A 20,525-nucleotide genomic window follows, 5' to 3' on the forward strand; every position below is an offset into this window, starting at 1 on the left:
CAGGAGACAGGGGTGAGACTGTCTGTGGAGGTATCACTTGTAACAGTGCAAGTCTCAGGGGAATGGCTGTCTTTGAACATGGGGTGGATAAACAGCTGGAGCAGTTACGTAGTCCTAAAGCAGAAGCCAGATGATGATGAGACACCCTAGCTGATCTCACAGACCAAAGGATGGATCACAGACATACGATGATCATTTTGTCCTTGAAATCCAAACCCAGAGCCACAGGAAGCTCGGTCTTCAAAGAGCATCCATAGGTGGTAGCCAAATAAAAAGGAAGGCTAGGCTAAGGTTAGCCTCCAGTGACAGCCTCTGGGTGAGGGGACAAGGACACACGTGACGTCACTGAGGTCTGCTTCCCCTTCAATACACAGAAGCTCTTTGAATTAGATGACTATCTTTCACACACTCATAAGTAGGCATGTTGCATCCCACAATTTAGGAATAAATGGACCTGTAATTTATTTAGGGCTGTCAACAGCATTGTGTCTCTCCCTCTTCTTGAGGACAGTGGCACAGCAGTGTGGCTGCCTCTCAGCCCCAACTGTCCTCCTATGGAGTGTCAGCGGAGGGCTTGATGCCTCTCTGGGTTCAACTCTGCCTGGGTGTCCATGTCCTCTGAGAGGTGACTCAGTGTTGTGCTGGGAAGAGAGAGCCGATCTTCACCCTGGCTTCTGACTCTGCAGCTATAAGTGAATGTGACTAACCCGGCAGGACCCTGAGTCAGCCCTGAGAACCTGTCCCAAACTGGGAGAAGGGGGGCCTCAGGGGACAGGGAGCTTCCCAGGGGAGTCCTGAGGTTTCAAAGACCTTGTGTGGTAACATGGGCAGTGGGCAGGAGTTAGGGACCGCTTGGTCCACTAGCCAGCATGAGATGCCAGGCATCCTCTACCCCTAAGACCCTGGCCAAGCACCTTGCCTTTCACAGAGTGGTAACCTTGGAAACGGCTGCATGTGCCCGGCTCCAACTGGTTCAGATTTCAGGGCAACAGATTGGTATTGGCTTCCTTATGCCTCAATGTAGAGTCACCAACATCAAGCCATCTAATGATTATCCCAAGTCAGATAACCCAAACATCAAAGAACCCACAGATAGAATCCCAGTCGGTTTAGAATACATCCCACCCAGGCTCCCTGAATAAAGTCATGTCTGCTCTGGAAGTCCCCAAGACCCTGTTGAGAGTGTCCCCTCCTCCCAAAGGCTGGAAAACTGGCTTGTCTTCCCAGCCCACACTGATGCCTCTTCCTCGACTGCTGTCTCGGGCCAGCTGGGGCAAGGAAGCTTTGCTCTTCATGAGCTGAGGGAACAGCGTGAAGGGGGCAGTACGAGGACCAGCTGGGGACAAGGACAGCACCGAACAGTTGACAGTTTTCAGTCCAGCTGCTGGGCAGACTGTCTTTAAGATAATGAACCTTGGGACACTTAGGAGTATGAGGCTAGAAGGCCAACTCTCAGGGGTCCAGAGAGACCCCCAGCAGGAAGGGGACATGAAAGCACTGCCTTCCTTTCTGGCCTTAATGTTCCAGGTTCCTGAACTTTCTAACTATGTCCTGTGACTGTCTCTCTCCACCTTTAGAGAATCAGGAGAAATGAGCTAGGTTAAAGAGCCTCTTTCCAAGGCCCTGCCACAGTCTCCTTCCATGGGGAACTTAATTGGAAGTCTGCAGGATGATGGCTTTAGTATCTAGGTTGCTATTGGTCATGCTTATGTAAAGACTGAGTTCCCACCCAGTCTGAGGATATCACCTCCCATTGAGGCTCCTTAGGGCCCAGCACAGGGCATCAAGACATCACTTTTGGGGGCTGGAGAGATGGCTCTGAGGTTAAGAGCACTGACTATTCTTCCAGAGGTCCTGAGTTCAATTCCTGGTAACCTCATGGTGGCTCACAACCATCTATAATGGGATCTGATGCCCTCTTTTGGCAGGCATACATGCAGATAAAGCACTCATATGCATAAAATAAATAATTAAATCTTAAAAAAAAAAAAACGACCTCACTTCTGTCAGCTCTGATTCCCAAGTATCAGAGAGAGGAATCCAGAAAAGATAGGGGAGGTGAGTGCCATGGTCCCATGTACCCATAGAGACGACTAAAGCAAGAAAGACACACTGCTAAGCTCTTGCGCTTTATTGAACAGCTGGGGAATTAGGAAAGGGAAGTGGGATGGCGATACGATTATGTTCCCAAGTGAAGGTTTCAAGTTGGGCTTTGCAGAGGGTATAATTAGTATGGCCATTGCATCTTGTAAGATGTTTGCCTAGTTGGTGGTATAACCTGCCAAAATGGTGTCCTTTGGTCCGGAGAGCCGAAGGAATGAGGGGTTGGGCTTAGAGCCTGGGAATTTCCCTTCCTCAGCAGAGATGCACTGAACCTCATCTCACACTGTGACTCTCATGACCTACCCTACTTCTCTGTTCCCCAGGGCTGAGCCCAAACCTCAATGCTGTGGCCCCTACGAGATAGGGAGCCTGAGGCCCAGCTGGGGGACTTAGCAGTGCAAGTGGCCAGACTCCTAGCCAGAGGATGTGAGGTACCATGTAGGAAAGGAGCTAAGCCATAGCAAGAGCCTCCTTAATGGCTCTGGTGAGTGGGAAGCGTAGCTTCTGCTCGCAGAAGGAGCCCCGGAAGTCATCCAAATCCAGCGCCCACACCATGGCTCCTGCCAGCCGCTTGCTCTTCAGGTACTGCACCTGGCGGAGGAGGTCGGGAGCAGGCAGGGTTGGTGAGCAGGCAGGGTTGGTTGTCTGGGTGAGGTGCTCTGGGGCCCTTCCCCAAAGGACCCCCCCCCCAACACACACACACACACACACGCCTACACCCAGGCTCAACCCTAGCCCAGGAGAGCAAATCTAGCTACTTGGAACGTGGCCTATTCACCTTCTTTGTTCTGGGGTGTGGCTTCCGGGACACCTACCTTGTTTTTGACACTCTCCTGGTCGTCGTACCCCACCCACTGGTTGCCCTTGGTAGCATAGGGAACCTGCTGACCAGGGATTCTATGCACCTGGGCTCCTTTGAGGAAATCACAGATCTGAGAAGAGAACGGGTGGGGTGAAGGGGGGAGGCTTGTCAGGTCACTAGCAGTCATCCCTCAGTCCTGTAGCCTCCCTCTCCTGAGGCTACAGGCTGCAGGCTTCATGCAAATTTATGAAAAACAGATGCAAATGTCCCAGAGTTCAACTGCTGTTGCCTGCATGCTTTGGAGATATGATTGCCTCCTCCATCTTTAACGGGGATGTGAGGAATGTGAGCTGATACCCAGGGCTGGCCCCAGACCACTTGGAGCATCAGAGACCTGCACCCACAGAGACTCTGACCATTGCTTTTCCTGGACTGGAGTGAAGACCCTGGGTCTGAGGCCAGGGGAATATTCTAGGAGCTTGGTGCCTGCTGGAGGCTTTCAGGGATAAGAGGTTTAAGCTTCCCTTTCGTCTTCCTAGGGAATGCTAGGGCAAACAAGCATGTTTTTACTCCCAAAGGAGAAAGTGTGTGTGGTTAGGGAGGCGAGGCCCCTCTTCCCTGGGGCAGCCTGTGAAGCAGCGTCATTACCTACCTCGTAGTAGGCGAGGGTTCCTTCCTCCTTGGTGAACCGGCCTGGTAATCCTGGCCCCGAGATTGGAGCTCCCACCCCGGTCTCAGAAGATGCCAGAGTGAAGCTCTTCCCAAAAGTGGGGATTCCCATCACTAGCTTGCTAGCCGGGGCTCCCAGCCTCAGCATGTACCCCACAGCATAGTCCTGGGGTAAGACAGAGATGGCAGAAACAGTTAGCTGGGCTGGGTGGTGTGCAGATATGGCTGTACAATTAATACTGCTACCTTGACAGGTGCGGTGACAGTTATAAGGTGCAACTGGGAATCCCTGTCCCTCTGGGAACCGATAATGCCAGTTAAAAGAATGAGTTCTAAAGGTTGTTCTTGAAAAGCTCCTTGTAGGCATAAGAAAGGATTATTAATGTGTGACAGACACAGAAATTGGCTGGCTGGCTCAGGCTGCACAGTGAGATTCCAACCTGCAAGTCTCCAACCTCTCTTCATTCGGCCCCTCCTGCTTTCCCTCAGTCTACCCAGAAAGACTTTCCTCGGTTTCCTGATCTGTGAAATGGCTTTCATAACCTATCTGATAAGCAATGGACCGGGGAAGAGAGGAGGGTGGCTGTCTGTGCACTGGCAGGCGGCAGGGCTTTGTGTCTCCTTCCCATCATCCTTCCAGGAACCTACCACGTTGCTGAATCTGTCAGAGCTAGCGTCCTTTAGGCCTCGGAAGAGGGGGCTGTGATGTCCTGTGGTTTGGCGCCAGGCTCCGTGGAAATCGTAGGTCATGAGACTAATAAAATCCAGGTGTCTGAGAAAAAGGAGTTGGAGGTAAGGTGGGAAATTAGAAATGTTCTTGACTTCACAGCCAAGTTCCAGCAGGATATGGGACGTAGGCATCTGAGGAACAGGACGTTGACCCAAAGCCAGTAGCTTCAGAGACTGCCATTCTGACTACTAGCCCACTTTTCCAGAGCCACTCCCAAGTGTGGGCTCTGGGTCCTGGTGGTGCTCTGAGGGTGAGAATGGGCTGATCTGTGAGGCTCCCAGCACACACAGGCACACACGTGCACACACACATGCACACACGTGCTCAAACACATACACACTCACGGGAGCTGTTCTCTGCCTCACTTCAGCCCCCATTCCTGACACGCTTGTCTTGGCAAAAGCCAGTTAAAAGTGCCATGGACAGCCTAGTACGGAAGGAGCAGGATCAAAGTCCGACTCAGCCTACCTTCATTCATGGGAGGGAGTGCTCAACAGCCCTGTGGAGAAGGGGCTGTAGGCAGAAGGCAGTGTGTGAGCTTCAGAGATTCAGAACAAATGGGTGCACCATCTCTTTCCCAGGGGACGTTTATAACACCAGACTAACTACATCCCTAAGGTCCTAAGGGGGACTGAAGATCCTTGTTCCTTATTCCTGGGTTTCCCGTGACTTGCCTGTGCCCTAGGGAGAGATGCTGTGTGGTTGTTGGCACTTCAAACTCATGAGTAAGGAGAAAGGGATGGATGACAGGAAAGGGAGCAGTCTGACAGCTTTCTGGGGGTTGGCTGCCTCTCCCTGATCAAGCACTCTGCTGGGCTTAGCATGGAGAGAACACCATGGAGTGTCTGGTACACTGTATAATTATTTCTACTACCTCTTTCAAAATTCATTCATAGCCACTCTCTCAACTGGCCAACAACATTCCAAGTGTAAAAGGGCTCATCGTGGCCCCTTTAACAATTGGGAAACTGAGTCATGGAGAGGCTTGCCAACATTTATGTATCAACATTTGGGAACTCCTGAGTCTTCATGGGATGCTAGGGTCCAGGTGGCAGGGGAAGAGGGTGCCTGTAAGGCTTCTGGGGTGCTGCCAGGGCAGGAGACTCACTGGGATATCTGGCCGATGTCGTAGCCACTGTCAAGGGCCACCTTCCCTGCTGACACCGCTGCGCTGAGCAGGAGTTTCTCTGTCCCTGGTTGAACTTCTTTTATGAATTCGGCCTTTAGTTCCTGAGTGGAGGCAAGCAGGGAAGGGAAAGGGGCCGGGTGCGTGAGAGAGAGGCAGATGAGAGTAGATCAAGGTCCTGGCTGACTTGATGACCTCCCACCTGCTGTGGTCGTTGGCCTGCCTGGCGGTCAGGCAGAGTGAGTGGCTGGGGAAATAGCGACTTGAGGTTGATTCCCAGAACCCATACAAAAAGAATAAAAAGCTAGGCAGAGTGGTGTGTGCTTGTAACCCCAGTACTGGGGAAGTGGAGGCTAGCAGATCCTCAGGGTTCAATGGCCAGTCAGCCTACTCTATTTGGTAAATTCCAGGCCAATGAGAACCCTTATCTCAAAAGAACAAAACAAGGCGGATAGTGTTTGAGGAATGACACCTGAGTCTGGCCTCCACACATATTTTGCACATATGTGCATACACCCTTGTACTTGCACATTTACACACACACACACACACACACCCCACACACTCAAACTTGCATATAGACATACACACACATAGACACCCAGTTTGGATCAATATCATTCTCAAAACCTATGCACATACCCATCAGCACTTAATGACTCCCTGCCCTGGAGGGGCCATCATACTTCCCCAGCTCTCAAATCCTATTTTAGCAAGAGCTCAGGGTGTCTGGGGATAGGACTGGGGCAGACCACTCACTCTGCCTGAACGCCAGGCAGGCCTCTCAGTCTGCATTTTGTTTTACATGAAATTACAAGGTCAAAGAGATTCTCCGTGGTACTGCAAATGATTTGTTTACACCATCTCTGCCTCTGAAAACTGGAGGTACCTGGCCTTCAGATTGAGCTGTGTGCACAGTGCATGTTGGCTAGCTGGTGACATCAGTTTGGAATTGTACATAAGACAATGGACACCTCACTAAGTGGGCAATAGGTAATGGAGAGTGGGCACCCTGCTAAGCCACAGGCTTTGGCCTCTTAGGACTCTGCCCCATCTCCCACAGTGGCTCTAACATGTCTTCCTTCTGAAGCCCTTCTGCTCATCCCTGGAAGGTTCTTGGGTGAAGAGAGCTTCACTAGCCATGTGCAGATGCCCTCCCCACACCTCTGCCCTATGCCAAGCACCTTGATCAGGGTGGTGAGATGCTGCTTGTCTCTTGGGCCAGGGTAGAGCCAGGCGAGGTCAAGCCCATCAAAGCCATGGGCCCGCAAAAATGGGGCAACCGACTTGATGAAAGTCCTGCGTTTCTGAGAGTTGGAGGCAATCCTTGAAAATCTAGAACAAAACCACCACAGAATGAGCTTGACGCTCATATACCAGGGACCCTGTCCCCGCAATGGGATTGCCAGGGCGAGGGAGCAGGGGGCCTGAACTGATTGATCTACGAGAGCCTTCCGGGGTCAGCACCCAGTCTGGGAACTTGGACAGGTATATACTTAGGGGCCAGACCTTCCTAGTGTCCCAGTCTGGCCTGCCTGTTACAACCCGAGTCACTCTGTCTGTCTGTAAAGTAGGGTAACTGCAACACTTGATGCTGTGGCTGACACAGCAGCAGGGAGAGTCCTGGTGGTCTTCCAGCCCCCTCACTGCCCTGGTTCTGCTCTGGTGAGTCCAAGGCCCCTGTAACAGTCTCAACCCTCTCCATCCTCATTGCTTCCTTCCCACCCCTCCCAACCTTCATGGTAGTAACTTGGAAGTTGTTTTCCCCACACCTGAGATACAGTAAGAAGAGATTTGCAAGAGCTAGGCACACTGGCACATGCCCACAACCCCAGCACTTGGGGACTGAGGCAGGAGAATTGTCCAAAGTTTTAGCCTAGCCTGGTCTCTGTGGTAAATTTGAGGCAAGCCTGGCAACTTATCAAAAAATAAATAAAAATAGGCCGGGTGGTGGTGGTGCACACCTTTAATGCCAGCACTCGGGAGGCAGAGGCAGGCGGATCTCTGTGAGTTCGAGGCCAGGCTGCACTGACAGCCTCCAAAACAATACAGAGAAACCCTGTCTCATAAAACCAAAAAATAAAAAATAAAAATAAAAAAGCAAAAAGCATTGCAGGAAACAAATGTTCATTTTTTATTTTATTTTTATTTATTTTGCTAAATCCCTCTTCCTCTCTGGCCCAGGCTTTTCAAGTACATGTAAGGCAACTGCCATGGAGGCAGTTATGTGCGCACTAGTCTGGAGTAACTGTAACCTTCAACATCAAGCCTTGACTAGCCCCATCCTGCCCCAGAGATGAGTCCTACCTTTGTGAGCCAAAGTTCCATCCTCCAACAGACAGGAGGGTCTTCAGGTCGGGGTTTCTGTGGGGCAGGAGAGTGGGGAGAGGGGGGTGAAGCGGCACTTTCATGATGCCTCTGACCCCATATCTGCAGCCCTAGAAGGGTTCTTGCCCGCAGGGGGGCCGGACTAGGTACCTGCCGCTGACATTGGTGCTGTAGGTGGACACAGGCTCCATGGTGGTGACTCAGAAGTCCCCACAGTGAGCAATGGGAGGTAAAAGGGACTCACAAGTGGCCCCATGCTCCACAGAGCTGTTGCTGGAAGCCTCGGTGATGCTTCCTGTCACCTTGTCACCATCCCAACATCACCCACCCAGGTTATCTTCCCACTGAAGCCAAGGCCCCCTGGCAGTCCTCCCCCAGGAGGGTTCTTGGGTCACTGCTGTCCTGAACCATGATGTTCTACTGTAGGACCAGCCTAGCTTCCTATTCCCTCCTCCTCTCCTGGTCAGCCTGTGGCCCTACCTGGCTTTAAGTGCATTCAGCGTGCCATAGAGTGTCACGTCATTCCACTCCCATGTGTCAATCTCATTGTTGCTGATGTTGGCGAAGCTGTAGATGATGTGGGTGCATAGGAAGTGGTCGATGGCATCTGGGAAGCAGCTTCCATCACCTTCCCGGTACTGGGACCAGTTGGTGTAGTAGCAGACCAGCTTGTATGCAGAGCCTGAGGGAGAAATCTGGGGTGGGACTGAGCGCCAGTGTGGTATGGATGTGTGGGCCGGGGGTGGGGACAGAGTGCTGAGCAAACTGAAAACATCTTAAAGGAAAGGAACTGGCGCAGCCTCCCATGCCTGATGCAAGTTGTTGAGCGAGAATGGTGTGACTCAGTCCAAGGACTGAGGACTTCCTGGAGACAGTGGCTTCCAAAAAGGAGAGAGGCCTGGGTGTGCCACCCAGTGTCAAAAGACGCCCTGCCTGCAGGTTCGTTCCTACAATGGGGTCTTCGATTAAAGAGTGGCTTTGTGGGTCTCTTCTCTGTCTCTAGGTGGGGGTGACCTGTCCAGAATGACAGTCCCCAAGCTGGGGCTCATTATCACAGGGGCTGGGAAGTTAGTTCTTCCTTTGTTCTGATTCTAATTCCTCTTACACTTGGCCGTAGAAGGAGACTGAGCCCCGCTCACCCGTGTGGCTCCTGATGGCTGTCCCCTAGGGCAGTTTGTAGCAGTCTTCACTGAAGCTGAACCTTTTAAGTTTTGTTGTTTTGAAAAAGTCCACATAAATGGAGGAGTGGAGACTAAAACATATATCATACACCCATCACCTTGGAGTAACAAGTATTCCCAAGCCCCATGAGCTGTAGAAGAAACCGGAAGAGTGTTCTTTTGTGCTAAGACCTCCTCCAGGAGGGGGTGGGTACTCACAGCACTGGAGCAGCATCAGGACCGCAAAGCCTGTGGGGAAATCAGGATCAGACCTGGTGGCAGGGGAGGGTGGCTGCTCTTCCTCCTGCCCCTTTCCCCAGGCGAGGGGAGCCCTCCAGCCAGCTGTCCTCCTTTCCTTCCTCCCTTTCAAGCTTTGCCGCTCCACCTGCCCCATCCCAGACCCCCACTGTGCCGTAGCTCTTTGAACACTTGGAGCCCTTTCGCCTGAAAATCTACAGTCCCACCTGACCCAGCCTAGAGACCTGTCATCACCACCCTCAAACCCGTCCTGGCTTCGGCAGAGATGGCCATGGTGGCCTCTCCCAGTACCCAGCTTCCTACACAGGGTGTCTTACCCAGGCTTCACACTTCCTTCTTATACCCATCCCACTCCACTCTCCACACCCCCAAACAATCCTCCTTACAGGAACTGAGCCGTGTGTAAACCCAACTGCCGGCCAGTGGAGGCGGAGAGCCCACGGAGGAGGTTGGGAAACCCTGGCGTTTTGAAAGCCTTGGGCCAGATCTTGCGGTACCTGCCAAGTGAAAGGTTATAGGGGCGATGATGGAGGGCCTCCCTGGACATGACAGTCACATCTCCAAAACTTTCCTGCCATTTCTCCTCTCCCCACGGCTTGCTTCTTGCCAGGACTCTCCCAGCTTTCCTGGCAGCTCCTGTCTGTGGCTCCAGCCCTCCATCCAGGCCATCCGCCAGGCTGAAGCAGGCACAATTGGGTTATGTAAGCCATGGCACCCAAACAAGGCCACCATTATATTGCCTGGCCTCCCCTCAGATTTTCTGTTTCCTGGATGTTTGCATACTTGGCTGGATCCTAGGTAAGGACCAGAGAGCCTTGGGGGCTGGAGGGAGGGGTCCCAAATCCCCCCTTTTAGCAATTGCTGATTATTGAATCCTGGAAATTGGGACAGGAGAGAGAAATTCCTGAGAAGGCTCTGAGCCCGAAGGCTGTCTCCTCCACTTTTGAATGCCAGTGCAGAAGAACAGCAAAGGCTCAGCTGTAAGCCCAAGGCTGTGGTGAAGTGACGCAGGGTAAACACGGGGCATAATGGCCAGTGGTGGAGCCTCCCAGGAGCGGCAGCAGCAGGCTCTTAGATCAATAATGCCTTTCCTCTCAGGGATGCTTTTGAAACCCAAACCCAATGAGGCATCCCACTCTAAACCCTACAGCGGCTTCCAAGAGCTCGTAGTGAAAGAAGCAGCTTAGACAAAGCAAGCACTCTACTCTGTGTGGCCCTGGCTTCTTCTGTTCTCTGCACTACCCACTGTTGTCTTTCCAAGGCAAGTGTCAAGATTCAGCTCAGGCTGACCTCAAGCTTGCTGCTTTTGCAGTTCTGCAGATTTAGCCCCGCCTCTTCAGTTAAGCCACTAGCTCTTTGACCTGACTGCTGCTGCCGCCCCCGAACCCCCCCCCCCCCCGCTGCCCCATTTCTGCTGCCCTGCTGTCTTTGCTGTCTTTTCTTGTGCCACCAACTCAGCCCAGGCTACTAAAAGTAGATAAGAAAAGAACACCCAAGAGAAGCCTTTACTGGGCCTAAAGTTGCAACAACGGGAGACAGGATGCCTCCCAGCCTACTCCTGGACAGCCTACGTTTGAACCAGTCATATAGCACACCTCACAGGCAATGGGAATTTGAGGTTTCACTAAACACATTAAGCTTTCAGCTAGGCCAGGAGGGGTAGTGCTCCCTTCTTGAAGAGGTGGAGATGGCTGATGGGTCATCTGGAGTTTACCAAGGCAAAAATTTCTGAGATGAATTGTTTGAGACAGCTCTGACTGACACTGGGCCCCAGGAATCAAAACAATCAACTGTGATCTTTGTACCCTCTTATCAATGTGCTTGTGAAGGGTCCAGAATGGCTGGTGCTAGCATAAGGATGTACTAGCTTTCTTATTTGTTTGTTTGTATAGGATTTCACTGTGTGGCCCTGGCTGTCCTGGAACTTACTACATAGACCAGGCTGGCCTTGAACTCACGGGGACCCTCCTGCCTTTGCCTCAGGAGAGCTGGGATGGAAAGCATGTGTTACCACACCCCTCCTGTCTGTCTGGCTTTCAGACTGACAGTCTTTTTGCTCAAGGCAGGAACAACAAGGGGAAACCCAATAGCTGCTTATTAGGGAGTTTCAATGCCAGGTCCCCTAATATCTTTGCTAATTTACAGGAGAATTAGGAGGAGTACTTACAATCAGGGATAAATCACTAACACGAAAAGTGGTTTTAAGATTACTAAAGGTGGTTAACATTTGCCCAGAACCCCAGGGAGAGGTAGTCCCCCATCTGTCTCAGATGTTATCCAGGATAGATTCTCAGCCTTCCCTTAAGGATCCTGTCAATGCCCCCACCCCAAACCTTCTAGCCCTATGCTGTATAACCACACAAGAGGGCCAGTCCTGAATTAGACTCTGTGTGGCAAAGTTCACCACAGGTTTCTTTAAGGTGACTGGCTTCTTTTGGCGCCACTGATGTGTGTCTCCTGTTTGTTTGAGGCACTGCATGGAAGGCTTCCTTCCACTTCTGATGAAGATAGTGCAGAGTAGCCCAACAGGGCACAGGATATGAAGAAAATGCTGCCTGTCTTCATCTTTTCCTTTGTTAGATGTTCTCTCGTGGGAGGGGGGTGTTGGATTGCTGGAAGCCTTCTGGCCCCGAGAGCCCTTAAACTCATTCATTCCATAATGAGCTCCCCTGGGGTGGCTACCTCAGAGGCACTTGCACACTAAGGGTCCCAAGGCTTACCACCACCTCTTACCCCATCTCCCACCACGCTCCACTCAATAATCGACTTCTATCATCTCCTTTCAGGGCTTTGTGCTTGTCCCTCTCCCGAGACCCAGCCTTTGCATGTGCCAGGGAGAGTAACCGTGAAAGGCTGCGGACTTCATCATATGCTCAGCAGCCATAGTCTCATGGTTCTAGTGCCCTTTTTATTGCCCTGATGGGCACTGTGCCTAAAGCAGTTTACAGGAGGGATTTGTTTCAGCTTCCGTCATTGAGGGAAGTCAGGACAGGAGTTCCCGCAGGAGCCTGAAGCAAAATGGTAATGATGGAGGAATGTTGCTTGTTGGCTCACTGGCCTGTGCTTGCTGGCTGTTTCACTGTAGACCAGACCATCTTCCCAGAACTGGTGCTGCCCGGGGAGGGCAGACCTGCCTACATCAATTGATAATCCTCCACAGTCACACCCACAGGCCAATCTGATCTGGGAAATCTCTCCATGAGACACTCTTCTCAAGTAGGCTTCGTCAGGTTGGCCTTTACAACTAATTAAGACAAAGATAATGTGCTTTTTATCACCCAGGAACAGCAAGCAGCACGGACTTCAGGTCTGAATGACTTCCACTGGGCCCCCAAGCCCGATGCAGTAGCAGCCTGGGGGATGCTGTGTAGACCATGGGTTGTATCACAGCAGAAGAAACCCCCACTTAAGGAGCTTAGATATTTCAGAAAGAGCTGTAAGCACTTGACCCTGGAGAGAAACATTTTCCTTTTGAGATGCACAAAAACACGTGGTGTGCTGCAGCAGCATCAATGAAAGGACCCCGGAGACCACTCACCGTGCCTCTGTTGAGGACACGTGCACAGTGCAAAATGCACCAGAAATGCTGCCCAGTACTGCCCATCTGTGGCCAGTCTATCCCCCTCATCCTTCTCATTTCTGTGGGCTCCTTGCCTCCAGAAAAAGCAGAATCTGGAGGGAGGGTGGAGCTCACTGGGCCTAACTGAGAACTGTGTCACTGTCCCCAAATCCTGATCTATTTAAAACAGCATTATGTGCGTGGGAGACTTTATGGGTACCAAGTCCTGAGCTAGACCGTGAAGTCAATAAGCACAAGGACATGGCCGCCCATCCTCCTGTGTGCCCACCTGAGTGCCAATGCCCAGGGACTACTTAGAGGAATGGCCCGGGAAGCAAATGTGTGATCTGGAAGGGACACACCACTCCAAACTCTATTTTAAGTTTTAGCCTAGTGTTCTCAAATGTTCGTGCCGCTCATCTGAACACCTGTGAATGGCTGACTCGGGAGGTACCAGGAAACCACAAAACCAGTGTCCTGACTTCTGCCCCGGGTCAGATCTTCCTAAGCTGCCAAGCTCCAGTGGTCAATCCTTGGCTCATCCAATCAGTGCTCACTCAGAGCATGCTGGATAGCTGGCATCGTGGTGGGTGGCAGTAACAGAAAAGGGCGAGAGAACAGTCAGTGTTCTTGTGAAGCTCAGGGTCTAGCAAAAGGGATGGCTGCCCTAGGAAGAAAGCAAACTCCTTGTATCACAGTCGTGACAAGCTGAATGAGAATCCTCCCAAGGGCGGGGACTTTCTAAAGAGGGAACGGTCAGCAGGGTTCCTGAGTAAATAGTATGCATACTGAAGAGGGAGGGGACCTGGCAAGGGAAAAATCTATGGCCCAGTCTGGCAGTGTAGGCCTGTGATCACAGTTTCTCAGGAGCTCAAGGCTAGCCCCGGCTACACAGTTCAAGCCCAGCCTGAATAACTAAGAGAGACCCTGTCTCAAAATAAACAATTAAAAGGGGGCAGTGGGGATATAGCTTGTCCATGCCAAAAGAGAAGGCGGGGGAATGGGTAGTTGGAGAAATGGCAAAAACCTAGGCAGGAGCAGGCTATCAAGAGAGATTAAGACATGAAGGATATAGGAAGGAGGCATGAGACAAAGCCGGTGGGCAGACACGGCCACCTCTCAAAGGGCAGGTTTCTAGAACCCCTGGGTGGCTGTTCAGGCATAACTGCTTGGATCTTTTTGCCTGGGGTCATGGCAATGACCGAGGAGGGAGTCCTTTTCCTCACAGGCAGGCCTTGTCCTCCAGGCAAGCCTCTGCCAATAGGAGTTGATTACTGGCTGGGAACTGTACAGGAAGGTGTGCATGGTCAAAGGCTCTGGCAGAAACATTGCATCAAGGAAACCGTTACCTCTGAAAATAAAAAAGGAACCGAACTCCAGAAAGAATGAGTGGTTAACTGCAAAGCCAGGCCAAGGAAGGGAAGGATGACCCCATGGCCTCCGTGCTGGGCCAAAGTGTTCCCCATGACTCTGCACGGTGAAGTGTGTCTTCCCTTGGCAGCCTAGAGAAAATGGGGAAAGCTGATTTGGCCAAAAAGGCACTCTTACAGGAAATAGTGAAAGCTTAGTATTTTGGGGTCTGGAAGCATCAGCTAGTGTGGTTACTTAGGGGTTTTCCTCAACTGAGATTCTCTCCACCCACTCACAGTGGATTTTCATTTCATTACTGAATGAAACTAAGTTCAGGGTTTTTCCTTCTTGGGGGTCACTTTTTGCTCCAAAGATATGAACTGGGTTCTATACTATACTTCACAGTTTTCTGCTTCAAAATCATTAAGTTAATATTGTTTATTGGGCTATGATCTACATCCATTGGCATAAGGGAGCTATGGGTGAACATGTACTTTCTTTTTGTAGTGCTGGGGAAACTAGACCTCCATGCTGAAGCTTTTCAGTAAGCTTTTGCCTAAGGCTCTGTAGCACCCTGGAGCCTCAAATTGCTCTTGTGGGCAAAGTAATTATCAGGCATCTTTATTGGCACAATTTTCCCTAAGATCCCCATATTTGTTGATATTCTTGGCCTGTTGGGAAATGAAATTATTTATAACCTGTAAGTCTGGGAATTTCTAAGTCATAAAGCCAAAGGAGCATTTTCTAGAAAACCTCATAAGCATCATTTCCACAATCAAGTGTGGATCCTCCCTCTTGGCCCCTCCCCCTCTTCTCTTCCTCTTCTTCTGCAGTGCTGGGGTTGCCCTGGGGGGGCCCTGAAGCCCTGGGCTACGCACTGACCCCACAACAGCCTTTGTGTCTTAGCAGTGAGCTTATTCTATGTTTTTGTTGCCCAAACTTTAGTCACATTTCTGAACCTTTTCTGAGATGTCAGTACAGAGAGCAGTTATAGCAAAGTAAAGAGCTGTGTGGTTAGAAAGAACTCTGCCCTCCACATCTGATCACTCTTGATAGTTGGTTTCTTTCCTGACCTTCCTGCATCACCCAGATGGAGTCTTGTCACCCTGTGGGTTTAGAGCCCATCCCCCACCCTTGCTATTTCTTCTTGGTAGTCTCCATCCGCTGATCCTGCCCCATTCTCTGCTATAGTGCTGGTTTGCCTTCATTGTCAGTTCGACTGACTCTGGAAGTATCTGGGAGACACACCTCTGGGCATGTTTGTGATCCTGTTTTCCCAGGACCTTAACTGAAGAGACAAGACTCACCCTGCACATTGGTAGCACCATGGTGTGGACTGGGGTCCCAAATCTCATAAAAAAGGAGGGATACGAGTCTACAGTCGATCTACCCTGAATTCTCTCAAGATCCTTTCATCTCAGTGTCCTGGGTGCTACAGACTGGATTTTTGTTTGTTTTTTGTTTTGTTTTGTTTTATTTTTTAACATTAAAAAATTAATTTATTTTTTACAATCCAATCCCAGTTCCCCTTCCCTCCTCTCCTCCTGCTCCCCCCCCACATCTCCTCCCCCACCTCCCATCTGCTCCTCAGAGAGGGTAAGGCCTCCCCTAGAAAGTCTACTAAGTCAGTCCCATCTTCTCATTGAGGCAGGACCAAGGCACCTCTCCACCCCCACACCCCTGTGTCTAGGCTGGGCATGGTATCTCTCCATATAGAATGGGCTCCACTAAGTCAGTTTGTGCATTAGTGTTAGATCTTGGACCCACTGCCAGTGGCCTCATATATTGTCCCAGTCATACCACTGTCAACTATAATAGGGGAGACTAGTTCAGTCTTATGCAGGTTCCCCATTTGTCAGGCCTGAGTCAGTGACCTCTCACTAGCTCAGGCCAGCTGATTCTGTGGGTTTCCCCATCATGGTCTTTTGTTCATATTGTCACTCATGCCTTGCTTCGATTGTACTCCAGGAGCTTGGCCCATTGGTTAGTTGTGGATTTCTGCATCTGCTTATAGACTGTTTTTTTTTTTTTAATCTTTTTGAAAGTGGTGTGTGTGTGTGTTGGGGAAGTCCTGTGTATTTGTCAATAAAGCACTTCTGGCCAATAGGAATCTAGATAGGTGGGACTAGGAGTCCAGGAGAACTCTGGGAAGGAGAAACACAGGGAGTCAAGATGTAACCGCCATGGGGTAGGAAGCCCGGAACTATTCTCCGGTAAGAGAAATACTTAGATTAACAATTATGGGGTAATTACTTAAGTCAGAGCTAGCCAGTAAGAAACAAGCAAGGGCAACAGCTTCATAATGAATATAGCCTCCTGTGTGTTTATTTGGGACTGATGGGGCTCTAGAACCAGGTTGGCGGGAAGGCTTCTCACAAGGAAAAAGCTTCTCTTTACATGTGTGTGTGGTGTGTGTGTGTGTGTGGTGTGTGTGTGTGTGTGGTGTGTGGTGTGTGTGGTGTGTGTGTGTGTGTGTGTGGTGTGTGGTGTGTGTGTGTGTGGTGTGTGTTGTGTGTGTGTGTTTGTCCAGTTGAGTGCCAGCACTCCCTGCTCTCTGCTTGCTTCTTGGTCAGCCAAGATGAGGAGTCCCAACTGCATGCCCCTGTCCATCAGCAACTCTGCTGTGTCCCCCACCATGATGGACAGCACCCTCCTAAACTATGCACCAAGGTAAAGTCCTTCTTCCCTTAGCTGTTTTCTGCCAGGTGTTTAGTCACAATGACCTGCAGAGCTGTCGTCAGTCGCCATTTACACATAGGAGAGGGCAATGGCTCCAGTCTCTCTCTTACCGAAGATCCTGTTGCCATGGTCCCTATACCTATAACAATGGTCCCCAATAAAGCCTGCTTTGCTATGTTTTAACAGATGCCATTAGATTTTTTTCTTTAACACACATTTAACTAAATGGAAATTTTGGCATAGTCAATATCCAATTACATTTCAGTAAGAAATAATGACAGAGTCTTATTGAATCTATATAAATAGCCTATGTAACCATAAACATCAATTCCATTTAGACATCTATAATGATTAATTTGGTTCCATTTTCCCCCCTTGCATTTATAAGAACATTTGACCATAAAAAGTAAGCGAACTTCCAAAGGCCTGCTTTTTGACCATTGTTATTGTTTCACAGACAGAGCCAATCAGTTAATGCCATTTAATTTACAGAACTGTTCTTTTTCAATTGTCCTGATGACATACTATATTAGACTCTATATTAATAGCTCTTCAAAAGCTGAGGCAGGTCCATCCTGAATACAGGGAAGTCTGAAGTTCATGGAGAGGTCAAGGCCCATCTTAAAACAATGTGTGTTAAGATCTTTCATGGAATTATTGTTTCCTTTTGAGAATTTAAAGTTCAATTGGGACAAAATGTAAAGATTGTTTCAATGTGCTACAAACATAAAAATTAATTGCTGTTTTGAAGACAGAACAAATGGTAAAATATTAATAATTTTTAGATTGAAGAGTCAGTCTTGTGAATATATTGCATTAAGTAAAATATATTATTTTTTAAAAATGCCTCATCTCAATTTGTGTGGGGATAATCTGGTAAAGGAAGGTGAGAATGGATTGAACAGGAAGGAATCCACCATGTCAACTGAAATAAAATATTAAACTGGACACGGTGGTCCACACTTTTAATCCCAGTGTTTGGGAGGTAGAGCAGGCAGAACTCTGTGAGTTCCAGGCCACCCTGGTGATGTGGGATAATGCTCTTGTACACTGTAAAGATTTGTCACTTGTATTGGTTTAATAAAATACTGATTGGCCAGTAGCCAGACAGGAAGTATAGACGGGGCTACCAGACTAAGAGAATTCAGGAAAGAGGAAGGCAGAGAGTAAGACGACATGTAGCTATTGAGAAAGCAAGAGACCTGGGCATCACCGGTAAGCCAAGACCACAGATTAATAGAAATGGGTTAATAATTAAGAGAGAGCTAGCCATTAAGAAGCCAGAGCCATTGGCCAAACAGTTTATAATTAATACAAGTCTCTCTGTGTTTATTTGGTACTGAATGGTTGCAGGGCTGGCTGGGACATAAGCTTCCATCTACAGCCTGGTCTACAAAGTGAAACCGTATCTCAGACAAACAATTGAACAAATACCAATCATAATAAAGGCAGGTCATTCATTCATTTGGTCCTGGGTAGTTCCTTTCTTCTCTGACTTTGAGCCAGGTGTCTAGCTCCTACAACACTGGGTACTTTTTAATCTGTTTTCTGCTCAATTCTGTCCTTAGAGCAAGAAAGTGGCTATGGATAATAGCAACCCTAGAAACATGGATGTGTCCAGTCAAACTTTGTTGATAGCTACTCAGGGTTGTCCTGAGAACCATGGGCTACTGGCCTCTGTTTCGGGATCTAGGCCAACATGACTCTAGAGCTTCTGGCTGGTCACTTGGTTCAGTCTGGCAGGGCCAACACCAGAGTTTTTGGAGAAGCTTGTCTTCATGGGCACGTGACAGATCCTACAGGATCAACAGTCAAGGCTCCAGGTTTGATCAGGTTTTTCTATTTTGTTGTTGTTGACAAAGAGCTTCTTTATGCAGCTCTGCTCCAACTCAAACTCACTATTCTCCTGCCTCACTACAGTGCCCAGCCAAGGTAGGTTCTCATTGATGCTCTTTTGTTATTCCTTCCTGACCTTAGTTTATGACTGGGACCTTTATAGATGTAATGAAAAAGGAGCTAGCGTCCATGTATGGTAGGGTTAGATCCATCTGCTTAGGCAACATAAGTAGACGAGAGAGTCTCAGTGAGAATTACTGTGCAGCCTATTCACGTCAGTGTGACAGCAGCAACAACCATTCCAGCAAGAAAGTCAGAGCTGGCCGTTAGTGTTTCTTAAACCTCAAGACAGATTATTTTAAACAATAGTTAAAAATTATTTATTTAGTTAGAGGAGGCATAAGGCATACCACAGAGCACATGTGGGGGACAGAGAACAACTTGCAGAAGTTAGTTCTCACGTTCTTACTTGGAGGCTCTGGGGACCAAACCCAGGCTGTGAGCAAGCTTTACAACCTGAGCAACCTCTCTGGTCCCCAGATTTTAAAAGCAAATGTATTGAAATTTTTTGTGTCAGTCTTTATATATGAATGTCAGAATGTTTCATCTCAGAGAAAAATGTATGGCTGTTTAGAATCATTGAATTATTTAAATGATTACATTTTTATTTATAAAAACTCAATAAAATCAATGTTTCTTCTTGACAAGTATGAATAACTAAGATTGATCTCATAATTATGGTGTTGTAACCAATCATTTGACAAATATCAAGTATAACTATTTTTCAAGATTTTATTGATCTCTTACTTTATGTGTATACCTTTTCCCTGAATGTATTATGTGTACAATGTGTGTGCCTGCTGCCTACTGAGGTCAGACGAGGGCACTGGATTCCCTAGAACTGATTGTGAATCACCCCATGGGTACTAGTAATAGAACCTAGGTCCTCTTACCTTTTGGGCCACCTCTCCAGGCCCAGAATAATGATTTTTAATATTTCCTCTTTTGTAAGGTAAAAGATAATACCTTTATGCTACCCATAGTAATCTGAAAAACCTGTAGAGGCTTGGAGTACATCTCATCAGTAGAGCTTCCCAAGTCCTTCCTGGGTTCAATTCTCTGCACTCCAAAATAAAATGATCCTAAAAATATCTACATGTGGTTTTTTATTGTTCTAGATAAGGAGAATGGATAAGGGCACAGTAAGAAAAATCTGAACTGTCAGAAGATAAAAACAAGACATGAACCTGTAAGTGTTTAAAGGCCATGAATAGCTATAAACAAACTTAAAAAATATACACCAGGGCTGAGGAGATGGCTCAGTCAGTAAAGGGCTTGCTGTACAAACACGAGAGCCTGAGTTTAGTCCCTAGAACCAACTGAAGATAGCTGGATGCAGTGTCCTGGATTGTAACCCAGCCCTGGGGAGGTGGAGGCAGCAGGATCCCTCAGGTCCAGCCTTACCAGGGCCGATAGGGCTAGGGTCAATTGAAGACTCTGTCTCAAAAAACAAGGGTGAGCTGGCAAGAAAGCTCAGCCAGGAGAGAAATGCTGGCTGCATAGAGTCAGGGCGTTAATGGCCCCAGCCATACTGCGCTTTGATAGGATGGGAAGAAGCCCTACACTCACATTCAACTCTGTCATTTGATGACTTAGGGACATCACTTGGCCTCTTTGAGCCTCACTTGCTCCAGGATCAATGCAATGATAAGAGCTATCATCAGAAAGAGTTCACACACAGTAGATGCTTCCCGTAGTCCCCCTCTTTCTTCCACTGTCACCTTAACCCCTGCTCTTCCGTGCTGTTCTCACCATCTGCTGTTCAGAAGATTTGTGGTTTCATTACTAAGAATTGAATTAGAGGTGCACACAGAAAGAAATACATGGAGTTCTTTCTCTATAATCAAGAAACAAGTCAGACATCA

General features: G+C 48.9%; 1 protein-coding gene across 2 annotated transcripts; it reads right to left on the minus strand.

Annotated features, from left to right (window-relative positions):
• Positions 1 to 2,116: 2,116 nt before the first annotated feature.
• On the minus strand, positions 2,117 to 19,018 carry Chi3l1 (chitinase 3 like 1). Of its 2 annotated transcripts, XM_013115833.3 has the most exons (12): positions 19,014 to 19,018; positions 12,475 to 12,477; positions 9,401 to 9,475; positions 9,138 to 9,167; positions 8,239 to 8,440; positions 7,738 to 7,794; positions 6,615 to 6,765; positions 5,413 to 5,534; positions 4,223 to 4,346; positions 3,558 to 3,740; positions 2,919 to 3,035; positions 2,117 to 2,694 (listed from the first exon to the last, which is right to left on the minus strand). In XM_013115833.3, the coding sequence occupies exons 3-12, from the start codon at positions 9,447 to 9,449 to the stop codon at positions 2,554 to 2,556; spliced, it is 1,176 nt and encodes a 391-aa protein (XP_012971287.1). In that variant the 5' UTR covers positions 9,450 to 9,475; positions 12,475 to 12,477; positions 19,014 to 19,018; the 3' UTR covers positions 2,117 to 2,553. The 2 variants fall into 2 exon arrangements, with proteins under 2 accessions (XP_012971287.1, XP_012971289.1); XM_013115835.3 differs by lacking the exons at positions 9,401 to 9,475; positions 12,475 to 12,477; positions 19,014 to 19,018 and adding an exon at positions 9,674 to 9,794.
• Positions 19,019 to 20,525: the final 1,507 nt, after the last annotated feature.

This window comes from Mesocricetus auratus, unplaced genomic scaffold, assembly GCF_017639785.1.
Source record: "Mesocricetus auratus isolate SY011 unplaced genomic scaffold, BCM_Maur_2.0 Super-Scaffold_100676, whole genome shotgun sequence".
NCBI classification, from domain to species: domain Eukaryota; kingdom Metazoa; phylum Chordata; class Mammalia; order Rodentia; family Cricetidae; genus Mesocricetus; species Mesocricetus auratus.

Excerpts from the sequence above, each read along its gene's own strand:
- Chi3l1 (XM_013115833.3), bottom strand. The coding sequence starts at position 9,449 with ATGGCCATCTCTGCCGAAGCCAGGACGGGTTTGAGGGTGGTGATGACA. Across the intron at positions 9,168-9,400 it reads TTTGAGGGTGGTGATGACAG|GCTTTGCGGTCCTGATGCTG; the intron begins GTCTCTAGGCTG and ends ATTTCCCCACAG. Across the intron at positions 3,036-3,557 it reads GAACCCTCGCCTACTACGAG|ATCTGTGATTTCCTCAAAGG; the intron begins GTAGGTAATGAC and ends TTCTCTTCTCAG.